The sequence below is a fragment of the Mycteria americana genome, chromosome 1 (genome assembly GCF_035582795.1).
Source record: "Mycteria americana isolate JAX WOST 10 ecotype Jacksonville Zoo and Gardens chromosome 1, USCA_MyAme_1.0, whole genome shotgun sequence".
NCBI lineage: Eukaryota > Metazoa > Chordata > Aves > Ciconiiformes > Ciconiidae > Mycteria > Mycteria americana.
This window is the reverse complement of record NC_134365.1, coordinates 198,061,718-198,076,505: the sequence shown is the minus strand read 5'-3', so window position 1 is coordinate 198,076,505 and position 14,788 is coordinate 198,061,718. Positions and strand designations below refer to the sequence as shown.

The window sequence follows — 14,788 nt, the reverse complement described above, 5'->3', positions numbered from 1 at the left end:
ATTACTGTTCTTAGCATGAGAAAAGACTTACCTCTACTTTTAACTGTGGAAGCCTTATACTAGGCTACCATAATTTGCTCAAAATATAAGAACTATAAGATCTTGATCTGGAGTTTCAGGTTGATTTTAGAGTTGGCATAAGGAGGGAAAAGCCTATAGAATATGCAAGTGGCCTAATTTTTTTAAACCCAAATCGGAAGCTGAGTTTTCTGACCTACACAGTAGAGTCTCTGGTTTGTGAGTTAAAGCACCAGTGCTTCTGCAGTTTAGTTTTTGTCTGACTAAATAATGAGTCATTTTGTACTTTCTCACTGGAATGAAAACGCTGTTTTCATTGTACAAATATTCCATTCAGCCTTAAACAAATTAATTTTATTTCCGTCATTTCTTAGGAAAGAAAAACTGAAAGAAAGGAGGAGATAGATTTAAGCACCATTGACAGAGCTGCAAAGATGTCAGTGGCATTCTTTTACCTATTAGAGGCCAGTGGTTAGACTGCATCCTAGTTGTTTTAAAGTCATAATTGTAATTTTTGCGGAAATGGTTTGGATCATGTCACACATACTCCAGGAAGTATAAAAATCCTCATGGAATTCTGTCTTTTCTGTTGATGCCTGTTCTACCTTTTTATTGATGTGTTTAAACATTCAGCGAGTCAGAGACATGGTTCTGGATGCCCACTGTTTCAGGAGAGTTGGGTAATTTGGAAGCTCAGGAGCCATTTTCACTCTTTGCCATTTCTAGAACAATAGGAGGGAATGGGGAAGACCCACCTCAGAATATACCTGCAACCTAGAAATTAAGACTGATTTGGAATGCCAAGGATCTACATTCAGGCCCAAACTCCCTCACAGATGAGAATTTGGGTTTCTTGCATCCTGGGTGAATGTTTTAACTGCTGGCTAGTAGAGGAAGGCTAGCAGGCAACATCATCATCTTATGTTCTTCTAGGAGCTTTTTTACTCTTTTTGGTGGGGAGGCCTGAAATGTTTGTTTTAAATTTTTCAGTAGCTTTGAGTTGACTTAAACCGCCTTTTGTGGTGAATAAACTTTGCAAAAAAAAAAAAAAAATCATACAAGTAGTCCATTCGTGCTAGTGGTTATACTGCAGTGCTTATCTCCCAAATAGCAGTATTTCCCCATCGCCACCTTTTGAACTGATTTAGTGATAATTCATAAGGAGGCGTATTTTGCCTCCTTATGCATAGGGTCATTGTATACTTGCTAAAACACACATTACTGTTAATGGCTTGTTAAAAGTTTTTTAAGGCTCCATTCTGTTTAGCAGTGAGACATGGTTGTCATAAGACTCAGGAAGTTTCAGCATTCCTGTTTCCTAATTTTTTTTTTTTTTTTGATTTTTTTTTCTGTGAACTTGCAGTATCTTTCAAATCAATGAGCGTTTGAGATTGCTGAAGATATTTTCTAGATATGGAAATGCCTTAGGGAATAAAAGAGAAAAGAAGACAACAAGAGAAATAAAGTATATCAGTAGCTCTTTTGGATAGTAATCTTCCAGAAGACTCCACTCTTTGTCTTGCTTGGTTGACTATTTCTCAGCTTGAGAAACAATTTAGGTGTTTAAAATTATATATACTTTTCTGTTGACATTTTAATACATTGAATATTTCTTTTAATGAGCTATTTTAAAGTGTGTATAGCAGACGAAACTATTGCCATTGGATTAAAGCAGTAACACCAAAGTAGTTATTAGATTACTCCTAGAAAGTATTCTATTGTGGGATATCACAGGTGGTGTTAAATGTACCGTTAAGTGAAACTGAGTGTAATTCAGATGCTTGCATATCTGTAAATGTACTGATACTAAAACAGTAATTATATAAAGCAATATAGCTTTTGCTTTTTATCTCTGGGATATTTTCAGTGTTGTGCATGTAGACTTAGCCCTTTGACTCTCACTAGCATCACTGAAGTGTAATTTTAATTTTTGCTCTAATTTTAATTTTTGCACAGGAAATCTAGCAAATTTCTTGATAGCAAATAGCTGCTATTCAGACATTTTTATTGTGCATGCTTTTCTAAGCAGTTTGGGTGGGTCAGAGCATGAAGGAACGCTGCGTGGGAAAAAATGTGAAATCAGAACTGATATCTATGTCGGTGCTTATGCCGTCTCTGCAACTTTATCACCAGAAACCTCACACAATTTGACATTTTCAGAGTTTGTCTTGGTGAATAAGTTAATAAATTGAGGGAAAAGAGTATCAGGGAAAAAGTAGAAAAACATTTAACTGCAGCTTTGAGCTGTCATAGGTCTAAATTAACAAGTAACTGTTCAGAGGAACAAAGGAATGTAATTGATGGTCAGGTCTTGGACATGGCAATCTTCCTATAGTCTTAGCAAAGATATTTGGGGTTAATGTTCTTTTTGTTGCCACTGTTTTTCTTGTGATCCTTCTTCATGTGCTCATTTTAACTTTTTTTCCTTGAGACTACTACTTTCCTTCTTTGGACATTTGTTCTCCATCTTTGTTCCGCTGTTCTTCACTTATTCTACTGTATTTGCCAACTTAGCATTTTTAACCTAGAGGTCAAGATCTTGATGTGAAACTAGGATCTTCTAGGTTGACTTGATCTGTGATGCAAGAATATACATTTTAGAAATAAATATTGCATGAAGTAAAACTTGAGTTTATATTGCAGCAAAACTGCACATTGAAAGTGTTGAAATACTCTGCTGCCTGACAAGAAGCTTCACATGCTTCCTCTAAGGTGCCCTGTCCTTGGGATGTTTATCTTCACACAGACTTTGCTTGTAGTAAAATCTGGCAGCCGTGACTCTGTGGATTTTCTCTACTGAACTTGCATCCTGCACTGTCTTCAATTTGACATCTTCTATATCTCATTGAAAGTTTGGTTTCAATGGAATGCCAGTAACTGTTCTTAGAAAGCTCTCCTAGAGGTTTTATATCTTTGATTTCTCTGTCAGCTTTCATAATGTTGCTAATGATGATGGTCTTGAAGTTCTGCTTTTCTGAAATTTGACTCCTATGTCTTTTTTGTTACCTATATAATTGTTCCTTCTCCACATTTTTTGACAGTCTGTACAGATCCCATGGAACTTAATCTTTAATTTCTTTCCTTTTGGTACTGTCTTGTCTTGGAGTGATGTAATCTGTAAACATTAACTCAGGAGCCTTTTCTGTGCTGTCTCTTCCTTGAACTAACTGTAATCTGTAATCTTTTATGCCTGATCTGACTGTTACCTCGAGTGACAGAATTTAAATGCAGTTCTTAATCCCCGCCCACTCTCCCCACAAGTCGTCTGCTTCTCTCCTGGAACACTGAACATCGTGACTATCTTTTTTGTTCCTTAGGCAGTAATTGGTCAGTCACTTATTTGTACCTCTTAAATTGTTATTCCCTGAATTTCCTCATCTGCACACTTTCTGCATGGTATCTGTAAAGTTCAGCCTTTTCTGGCAAACCAAACAGAAACTATAGTACAGCGTCTCCTCATCTTATATATTGCTACTTATGATCTTGGGTGGGTTATGCAGCACTGGTCAAACTTGTTAAGAATTTTGGAAAGGGCATCTGTCCTCTCCTCTTCTTGCACCTTCTCATCTTCTGCTGTGTTCTGCTTCTGAATGGGATCAAATCTGCCTGTTTTTCTTAGATTTCAAAGCGCTGAGAGATTATTCTGTCTACTGTTGTCAATAAAATTTGGCTATCTTCAGCTTCTCCATAGTATCAGCCTTCATCACCTACTTGTATTTTTTAATAAGCATTTTTTTGTGTCCATAAATGTTTGCAGAGCTACTTCATTATTTTCTTTTAAATTTATCACAGTCTCCTCTCCTGTTGAAAGTTCTTAACTATGGTGCCTTTAAACACTGTGAGCACACATTTGAGGTGCTGATGCTGTCCTATCAGCTAAAAGTACCTCACTGTTCTCATGTGTGTGTCTCTCCACCTGATGTTTGTTTCTGGGTAGGGTTTTAAGCTCTTTATTGAGGAAGCGTCTTTTCCATTTCGTGTTCGTCCATTGCCTAGTGAGGGGAGCTTCTGGTCTATGACTAACACCTTTTAACTCTGGTAATAAGGAGTGCTGGTGTATTAGAGAAAAAGGAATTTAAAGAATATGGCTACTGTTAACTGCAGGCATAAGTTTCTTTGTTGCTGCAGATCTCCTAGTCATGTCATACTTTTTATGTGTTAATTCTTAAAAGGACTGGGTTGGATTTTTTTGTCTGTTAAATTATACCTTTTTATTATTTCATGAAACGTTTGTATAACTAAAGAAATAGCTTGCTATGTAATAGATTCCCCCGGACACCTGGGTTCTCAGTAGCTTTGGAGCAAAACTGAAAATAACTTCTTTTGTCTTTAAATCTTCTTATTTTCTGGTTTACAGAATTAAAAGAAATTGTATTTATCATCCAGAGTCAAAGTAATTCTTTTCATTCCAAGAGAGCAGAAGACCTAAAAAGAGATATTTTAAAACAGACTGCAGATCTTGGAAAGGTATGTTTAGATAATATAGATTGCACCTTGTTATGTATGTTTTTAATGCATTTTACTAAAAATATAGTTTTGTGTTGTGCCTTTTTTGGATCAATTTTTTTCATTTTATTAATTGTCTTCTGTGTGCTTATAAGAGAACTATTTCAGTGGGTGTTTACTGATTGTATGCCGTGATGTATCATGAAAAAATTTTAATTTGAACTATCTACCTTTTGTGTAATACCTGTTTTTGTTTGGATGGCATTTGATGTGAGATTGATAACAAGAAAGACTTGTAGTGTGCCTTCAAGAAAAAGTCAGATGCTTTCTTTATGAAGTGAAATACATAATCATTTAAGTAATACTTAGAATTTAGATGAGTATTTTATTAGAGCCAATGAAGATGCTGTAATGTAGATTTTGTCAGAATTTCATTGCACAACTGTAGCATTGTGGCAGTAGAGCAGCAATGTATGTGGACATTAAAATCCTAAGACAGGATTCCGTACTTCCTACAGCAATAGCCTTCCACACCTCTCTTGCCCACATTGGTATTAGCTCCCTCCCTGGTGCAGTACCTTCCCTAACTACTCCTTGTTCCTCTGCCACCCCACTGCAGACTGAGCACTCTGCCTCTCACCTGCTGGTGGGCCATGCTGGCCTGGGAGCTGCATGTTGTACAAGTCTGGTTTTGGCTTAACGCTGTAATATGAAATTTGACTTGTAAAGCTTTAGCCTAGAGAGAAGAGGTTTTTAAGAGACTTTCAATGTAAGTTAAGTGTACATAAACAGTGCTTTATTTTGTCTTTAATAAAAATAAGAACAAAGTAAGAGGCATACATCCCCTGATATGAAATAGCTTGCTGTGAGGTTATTGGACCTATTTTTCAATTCCAGGTTCTTTGTTGTAAAGGAAAAAGAAATCTGATTTAAATTGTCTTATGTATCTTGGCCTTGCTGTGCCTAAATCAGATTCCTGGATGTTTTAGGCTTCATTTATCCAAGCTTATCAAACCTGTTGTAATTAAATCCGTTCTAAATGCAATTTTTAATCCCTTAATGAAATCAGTCATGTGAACAGCCTTTGTTCTGCAGAGTTCTGCTCTTTCAGAGTCCTCTTTGGGATTGGGGCAAGTGTTCAGATACAATGTGTGCAGAGAAGATTATGGCTTCAGTTGTTAAAACCAAGGATTTTAGTTGAGTTCTGAAATTGATGTTGCAGAATATGAATGATGAAAAGATCAGTAGGTGAAAGTATAAATAGCTTCAGTGAGGCAGGAATATAGGCATGTTTTATGGGAGAGGTAAAATCTTTTTTGTAATCAGAGTTGTACCTGTGAGTACTTCTGCCTTGAGCAAACGGAACTGGCTTTTAAAAAACTTTATTGTCTAATTAAGGAGATTCCTTTATTGGAATGATGAAATGGTGATGCTTTTCCAATATTGAGATACCTGTTAAACAGCATTGACGGCATCTTAGGGAAGCAGTGATGGAAATACATCACACCAAAAATTTCATACCTGAAATCTGGAAAAAGGAGAAAGCCATCAATGTACAGGAAAAAATGAGCATAGCCTGCATGTACTTGGCATGTCTTGATTGTTTTCGTCAACTTGCAATTCCACTGTAGGCCATGGTGAGGCATGACCCGATAATACTAATTATAGAGAAGAGACAGAAGGTCTATTAAATTCTGCACATCAACATTTAAAGTTTGTATTTTTCATTAAAAAGAATACATATGAAATTATTACTTTCAGGCAAAGGAAATTAAATCCTTGTGTTTTAAAGGACAACTGCTGTATAGAAGCAAAGGACTGGATCAACGGAATCAGCAGGTTCACTTGCCTGTTGTCACAGGACCAAACAATAGATGTTTAGTCCATAAGGATTCATTAGTTATTATTTTCCTCTGTTTTAAAACGAGAAGAGGAAGCCAGCTGTTAGATTTGTGTTATTTAATGAAACTAGAATACCTGCATTGCTTTAAAATGGATTAAATCACTCACATTCATATTTACCTTACATTAATCTTTACAAGTAATTTGTCCATTTATTTTCTTTCACTATGTACTTAAAACATTGTTTTCATGTGAAAATAATCTGTAATTCCGGTCACCAGTAGATGTCAGTATTGTGTTCATGCTGACAAGCATATTTCATAGCGGTTTAGTGAATGTTAACCAAAACTGTTAAGTTAGAACATAGCAATGAAGAAAATTCCTTAAGATTTTTACCAATTTTCTTAATTTTCTGAGATTTCTGAGCATTTAAGAAGCTCTGTAAACTAGACATTCCTAAGAAACACCAGATAAGGAAGCTGTCAGAGTGTGAAATTATAATATTTGGGACTGTTCCCTTCCTATCTTCTTAAAAAATGGAAAACCAGGATTACTTTTTTGGCTATTACATTTAAGACTAGAAAACAGGTAAAATACAGTTTTTGAAAAATGATAGATTTTGTCTGAAATATGTTTTAGATGCAGTTAATGCTATTTAATTGCCTGGGATTGTGACAGTATTTTGAAGACAAAGGTCTGTGTATTTCTTTATGAAAACTGGTCTAGTAGAGTTGTTTTTTTTTTTTTTTCTTGAAGGTTCTTACATTGAACACCCTCAGCCAATTGATTATGTTCCAAAACCTTTTATTTTTCCTGAAAAGCCTAGAGATTAAATGGTATCCTATGTATATTAACCAGAAGAAATAGAGCAAATTAGTACTATTCATTATGGAGTTAAAAACAAAACAAAACAAGAATGTAAGAATGAGATTTTAAGACTGATACCATGGAATACTGGAAAATGAAAATTAGTATCACATACTTCTATATGAATAATAGATGATGTGAAGTATGACCTCTGTTTTATAGAAACGTTGTAACTAAAATTTGCAATTTTTTTACTATTAGGCTTACTTTTGTTTTGAGAAAAATCCTGTATTTTGTACCATCTCATATAAATGAAGTTTCACAGATTTAAGCTATCCCTACATATAAAGGGGAATATTGCTTGTTTGTGAGTTTGAGGGCTGTTACTGTAGTGATTATTAACATCAGTTTAAAAGAAAAAAGTACAGTCAAAAGTGTGGAACTGTATATAGAAAACCTCCATATTATGTTGCTTGAGTAAATACTTGCTTTAGTTAATATCTTCATTAAATTTTCATAATATTGTTTCTTTGTCAATCTCCCAATTTCCAGTTTGGCTAACGTGAAAATAGGTGACAAATGTTAGGAGTATCCTATAGTTGTGTTCCTGTTTATTTAAAACAATTTTGCAAAATCCTGTTTCCTGAAGTGCAGCAGGAACAAAAATGATCAGAAACCTAGCTGGCCTATTCCAGTGGTCTGTGCCTCAGATGTTCAGTCTCTTTGTTATCTCACAGGATCATGCCTACAGAAGGTTCTATTTTTCTGCTTCCAACACAAATTGACTGTAACTCAGTATCCTAGCTGCTGCATCTGTAATGTTGAAAAGCCTCTTGGTGCCTATTTCAGCTTTATTTTATTATGTCATTAGATTCATGGCCACAATATCTATTGCCAAAGTGCCAATTGTTGTTAAGCATGGCATATGTGCTTTAAAAATCTGTTATTTTTAATTGCCTAGGCGGTACTGATGGCAGCATTGCACTGTTTCAATAATATGGAAGATTTCTTTGTTAAAGTGTTGGAGAGGGGGAAAAAAAGTATAATTAGTTTGCTTGAATTTTAATGTATATATGTAAAGCCATCACCATATTCCTGCCTGAAATGATCTGTCTCCAAATTGTTCCCGTTCATGTTTTGGCCATCTGTGAGAGACTACTTTCAGGGAATTTGTAGACTGTATCTTTTTTTTCTTAATTTGCCAGTGGGACATGCATTCCTTTTCTGGGTGAATTAATGTTTTCTGAAGTCCTTCCTAGCTCTACTTCCACATCTGATTTCAAATGCTGGAGCGAAGATAGCTGAAGTGTCCAAAAGCCTCTTTAAATATTCCTCTGTTATTGTTTGATACTATTCCCACAATGAATTCTGACATCCATATCTCATCTGAAAGAGATTTTTTTAATACTATCAGGCTATGATGGAAACAACTCTGAAAATGTGTCTAGGTTTTTCTTGGGCTGTAGTAGTTCCTTCCTTATTTTATTCCTTGTTAGATGTATTTCACAAATGAACAGGCATAGATCCTCTTCCTGACCTACAAGCTCTATAGCTAAAATTTCCCAACGGTTCTTGGAGTAGGTCTGAACTGTTCCCTTACTGCAAAGCTCAGATGCATGTTAATAATGTTGTGCTTATAAAATTTAGTGGAAGGATTGCTTATTCACTGCAGCTGAGTTATTTTTAAACTGATCTGTATATTCAGATGAAATATTCATAGACTTAATTCACTTGAGACCTTTCAAAATTAATACCATAAATGCAGTGCAATCCGTAATATATCTGTGGCTTCAACTTTCAGATGACTTGCTCAAATTCTAGATTCTAGTCTGAAAACCCTGTTTCGTCCTCTCCCTCCTATAATGGCTTCCCATGCCATGGAAGCTGCTTTCCAGCTGAGACTGATCAGATGATTCATTTTTGAATCTTGCAGTTTTAACAAGGTTTAACTGATTATATTTAAGTGAAGTGTTGGGCTACATTCTGTCCTGCCCCTCCATCTCCATGTCTACAACAGTTCGTCTTTATGGCAAAGTTTTGCACAATATCAAGATCAACCCTATTTTTTTTTAATTAGAACAGGTATGTTTTATGCATAACTAAATTATTTTATTTCCCAGTGTTATTAGATCTAGTGTCTTTTTTTTTTTTTTGTAAAATGTTAGTGTGCAATCTGTTTCCTTCCTAGCAACAGCTTTCTTTTCTTCTGCGAGGTTTATTCACGTCAAATAAATCCTGTAGCCTCATGAAATGTGCTTATCACCTTAGTTCTTAAAATGTTTATTCCTTAAGACGTAAGAGTTTATCTTGCCAGGCAGTGGACAGTTTTTGTTGACTTTATTTATGCAAAACAAGGCTCTTCGGCATACCTTCTCCATGAGCTTTCCATCATTTTTCCCTCTTAGTAGAACAAAGATTAGGTGCCAGTCTATACCAGAGCCATTGGGGAAGATACTGGTATGTCATCTGTGATATTAATCTTGTACGCCACTCTACTTGGCCCAGGTCTTGCTAGTCTTTGACTGATCAGCAGGACTCTTTCCACAGCAAAATGATGAATCTGGCACATGACTGGCAATAGACTGTGTGAAGGTATCTTGCTGAGATGACAAGTCCTGCACTTCTCTGTGGTGAGGGCAGAGATGCTGGAGCATCTGGCACTCTTGCTTTCTCAAAGAAGTGAAGTCCCAGAAGGGGGTCCCTCATGGACTGAAAAAATTAGAGTAATTAGGGAACATGGTACTGCAGTGAAAGAGAGGGAGGAAGAAGTTCCAGCTTTTATCGGTGACCTCCTGAAACCACACAAATCCTTGTCCAAAAGTTCTGAGTATCGTAGTACCCAGTACATGTTGCTCTTGTGATTCTTTTTTCTGTCTGCATTGCTTGAGTCAGATGGTAGTACCAGTAACTACTAAAAGCCCTGGATCATCTCTGGTTTATGAATAGAAAATTCTGGAAACAAGAGTTCTTTGTCCTGTTCTCCCCACACCCCCGACAATATTTTCCATTTAGGGAATGAACACCTAAATATTGCCATACTAGTTGAATTTTCTCCTAAACTTGCACCTTGCATAATTTGGATTTATTTGTTTAAAAGACAAAAGACAAATTAATGGATTAATTTAGTATTTCGGACTTGCCCTCATTTTCAGATTCCTGTATCAAGTTTAATTGGACCTTCATTTTTGTCTAACCTTTTTTCTCTCCCTCTTTGCTTCTGTTTTGCCTGTCTTCTATTTGTAACATCAACCAAAACTTTCATATTTATACCTATCTTCCAAACCTGTCCATAAAACTTCACTTCTATTATGTCGGTACGGCTTGCAGTATAAAAACCTTGTCTCTAATAAGTATGTGCATTTAAGTGGTTAGTGTATGAAGTTCATATTTCCCCTTCCTTATCCATATTAACACCTGCATTTGTTTGTTTTCTGATGTATTACTTATTCTGCTTACATACATTGTCTGATATCAGCATGGTTTTGGTCATTTTCTTTTCTGTTGAGTACATAGTTTGTCTTAATTATGCTTAATTTCTTTTAGGATTTGCATTTTAAAATGCAGCTGCTCATTTTGGGGCCTCAGTATTTGGGTGCTCAACTTCTGAAATGCTTCTAAACTCTGGTCTGTGGAAGGGTGAGGTGCCTCCAAGTTCTAAAAATCAAACCTTTTGAAAGTGTTTCAGGAAAAGCGTACAAAATTACTATTTAGTTTGGAAATGTATTTCAGAGTTGTCTTGAATCTTTTCTCTTCAAGGTCATCTTGCAGGACTTCACAAATTTGACCGACTTCTGTTTTATCTCTGCTTTCCTCCAGTTGTTCTCTTGGCTTTTTGTTTTAATTGTTTGATCTCTGACTTTCCAGTATGCCCTTGCTTTTCATTCTGCAAAGGTACCAGAATCCTTTTGCTTTATTATCCTAGGCTTTATTATCAGCAAAGTTGATGTCTAGCCTGTTAACTATTTTGTGCTTGAAACTGTAAAACTTACCTACACTGTAATTGCAGAAGATGAATATGATCATCTTCCCATTATAGGTATTCAGTAGATTGGAAAGAATTTGTAGAAGTTGGATAATACTGCACTAATGAGATCTTTTAACAGTTTTAGCAGTGACGAATGGGCTCCTCTCAGCCCTGCCTTGCACATCATACACTTTTTTTTATATAGCTGCTTTTACCAGTCAAATATGTGATAACTGCATTGGCTTTTGTATGCAGAAAATTGGACCTGTCACCTTACAGAGATGACTTCTCATGTCAGGACAAAAAATATACGTGAAATTGGCAAGTTTTAAGTGCTTTAGGCAAAGGTGCCTCTCAGCCTCTTCTGCAGCAATTTCTACATACATCATAGAATTTGAAGGAAACCATTTCGCTAAGGTGTATCTTTATTAGTAAAGAATGAATAAGAGATTGATCTAAAGTATCCTTTTCCACTGTGACTGCTGTCTGCGACGTTGAAATTGCTCGGTTATCTTTGAATAGAGTGCCATAGTTGCTGCTCTCAAGTATACATGAGACTAGAATTACTAAATCATGAAAATTAACCCTTAAAATCAGTACTTGTTAATGGTTTTCTTCATTTCTTGTAAGTTCTCCTGAGCATCTCTACTAGTACTTGAAATACATTTACCTCATATCTTGCCTTGTGGAAGCTTATTTTTGTTCTTTTGTTCCTGTTCATTCTCTTCTTACTTTCTTCTTCCTAAGTTAGAAAATGTATTTTGGGTTTACTTGGTAAAAGACGACTGGGGGGAAGGGACCTGCTGCCCCATGTATCACATTAAGTTAGCTAGGGCGATGACTGCCTCAAACTCGCTGTTAGTGAAAGATGCTCCAGACTTATTTGTCTGTGAATATAAAAATCTACTAAGAAATGGAAATACTTAAAACTTTCTGTGAGGCTAAGAATTTCAGTAGATAATTGTAATAAAAAGTTGAAGGTTAGTGAGCTTATATTGTTTCCATAGACTAAAGGGAGAGAAAAGCAGAAGACAGAAGTAAACCATCGTCCATTTGTGTGTATGACACGTGGAATTTGCAAACCATCCAATGTTAAAATAGATTTTGAAGGGACAATTTGCTAATAATAAAAGAATCAACAGAACCCCATAAATAGCTTAATTTTGTTGTTTGAAGTGGTTTTATGTGTTAGTTCTGATTGAGAATGGATTTTAGTATTGTGGCTGATAATACTAGTGTGTAACATGAATTTTTACTTAAAAGCAAAATCTATCTTAAACAACCATTCTAAATAAAGAATCTTACTCAGATCAGTTGGCAACATAATTATTATGGTTCACCATTAATACTTACTTTCATGAATAATAGCTGTGTATTGTATATCACATCTGTCTGCTGTATGATTGCTTTTGTTCAGAATTCTTGCAAACTGTGAGCTGTGGAGACAGTATTCCTTATTGGTTTTTATCCACGCAAGCGATAAGCAAACAAATGGCACTTTAGTGCAATTTATTATTGTCATTCTACACATCTCTGGTAGCATTTATTATAATAAACACTCAAATCTTTTCCAGATTTTTGCACATTGGTTTTGTCTTGTTACAAAATAAGACATAGTTTGGGATGTTGGTGATCATTAACTCTCAAAAGGACAGAACAGAGAAGATAGGGGATATCTAGGGGGAAAATAGGAGATTCTAGGGGAGGAAACAGAAAATGCAGAATAAATTGGTGAGAACTCTTACATTGATTAAGTTTCTTCCCCCAAAGGTACACTTTTTAATTAGCAAGTTCAAATACTTGTCTCAGTTTTCAAAATTCACACTGCTGGTCAAACTAAATATTAGTCTGACATAAAATCCATGTAATTATTTTATTAGTAGTATTTTGTTAAATCCCAGTTAACTGAAAGTATAGCAGATGTGCCATACTTGCTTGGCACATCTGGACTAATATTTGGACTTTCTACATTAGCAAGTAGTTTGGTGCAATAGGAGCAAATATGAGGAGCAATGCAGTTGTTTCTGAGGAGCTAGCACTGGTGTTACATGACATTTCAAAGGATTTAACTTTGGACTAGTTCTGATTTGGTTCTGTGAACTGGAGGTCCATTAGCAGTTGCAGCACATCTTCTGGTTTAATTTCATCCGAAAGGAATACAGTTTGTGCGCTCTGTGATGCAAGACAGTGCGGTGAGTAGGAAAAAAAATGCACAAAAATGAATGAACTGAGACTGAATGTATGAGGCAGTGTTAGGAAGCAGTAGGAGCTGCTTTTGGTCTAGGTTTCAATCTTGCGATTAGCTTTGAATTTCATTTAGTAAATATGTCTTTTTTTTCTAGGTATTAAGATTTATGATAATATTTTTGAAATGGACCAATACCTCTGAGTGTTGTTCACATCCAACTAATTACAAGAATGACATTAGTTTTTTATGTTGTTCAGTTTGAAAAGTCAGGACTTGACAACTCTCTCAGCAAGCACTAATCGAAGACTCCACACTTCATTTTGATCTTTGAAACATGTAGCCCAGTCTAGATTAAAAAAGATGAAATTAGAAGTATTTTATGTTTTTTGACTAATTGGGGGGGGGGGGCATAATTCATTTTTTGATTGACATATATTTTGAAAAATTTTTTTTTGTTTTTTTTAGATTTAGTAGTTTCTTGAGTCTTCTCATGTCCTGGTCATCTGAATTATGATCTATTCAGGTTTCAGTCTACAAGATTGGAGGCAATTGTATTGATGTTGACATGTTTTCTGCTGCTGATCATGGAAAACATAGGCACACTTATAAATTCTTTGTATGACTGTTTTTCAGTTTGCTGCAGGACAATTGTTTGTACCAGTAGTGGAGGAAAATCTTGTGGTGTCACATCAACATAATGTAAACCAAATTAACACTGATTACTACTGACCACAAGTGAATTATTTCTGGATCACAAAAACCTTATTGGACCTTTTACTGATTTTCTAATTGTGGGAACTCTAGCAGCATGTTAGCAATTGGCAACACTGTAATCTGCATGCTGAAATTTACTCTGACTATTGTTGAAGAACAGCCCAGTAAAATAAAAAAATCAGTGGCTACCAGCATCTTTCCCACATGAAAAAGTTACATCAATAATTATAGGTTTTTGAGACAGAAATACATTGTAGTAGAAAGCTTTCTTTTTGATGATGAAATAGTTTATTGCATAAGGATTAATATTCCAGCTAACTGCCTAAAAAGTCCATTCAGAGACAAATACTTATTGTAGCTATTTTCTCAGGCAATGAGTTGTTGGATCTAGCATGCAAGCACTCAGGAGTCAGTGCTTTGGTTCTGTATTCAAGTATATTTTCTGGCAGCTAAGTTGTGTTCTGAGGATTTCAATATAATGTACAGTAGGAAAAAGGAATAAAATTACTTCCTCTTCATTAAAACTCTTCCTTTTTTTTGCCTCTTATCTGAAGTTACAGTCAGGAACACTTCAAATCACTTTCTTAAGTTGCAGTTATTACCTCCATATGATTGGGTAAATGCTTCCATCTTTTCTTTAATGTAGGATCATTTGACGACAGACTTACACACGGCATCTTGCTCTTGATTTATGAAAGCAGGGTAGTGCTATGGCCTTTCCCTGAACCCTTTGAAACTGCATATAATATGTTACAAAAACTCGGTTCTTTTTTAAAATGATAACCAGGCATCTGAGAGTAGAACAGAAG

General features: G+C 35.5%; 1 protein-coding gene across 2 annotated transcripts in view; it reads left to right on the top strand.

The window, feature by feature from the left end:
- The window catches only part of B3GLCT (beta 3-glucosyltransferase), a 67,870-nt gene that overhangs the window by 14,860 nt on the left and 38,222 nt on the right, over window positions 1–14,788 (top strand). For both annotated transcript variants that reach the window (XM_075490801.1, XM_075490800.1), the window contains exon 4: window positions 4,376–4,485. In XM_075490801.1, the coding sequence (XP_075346916.1) occupies window positions 4,376–4,485 (110 nt within the window). The remainder of the gene's footprint in view (window positions 1–4,375; window positions 4,486–14,788) is intronic.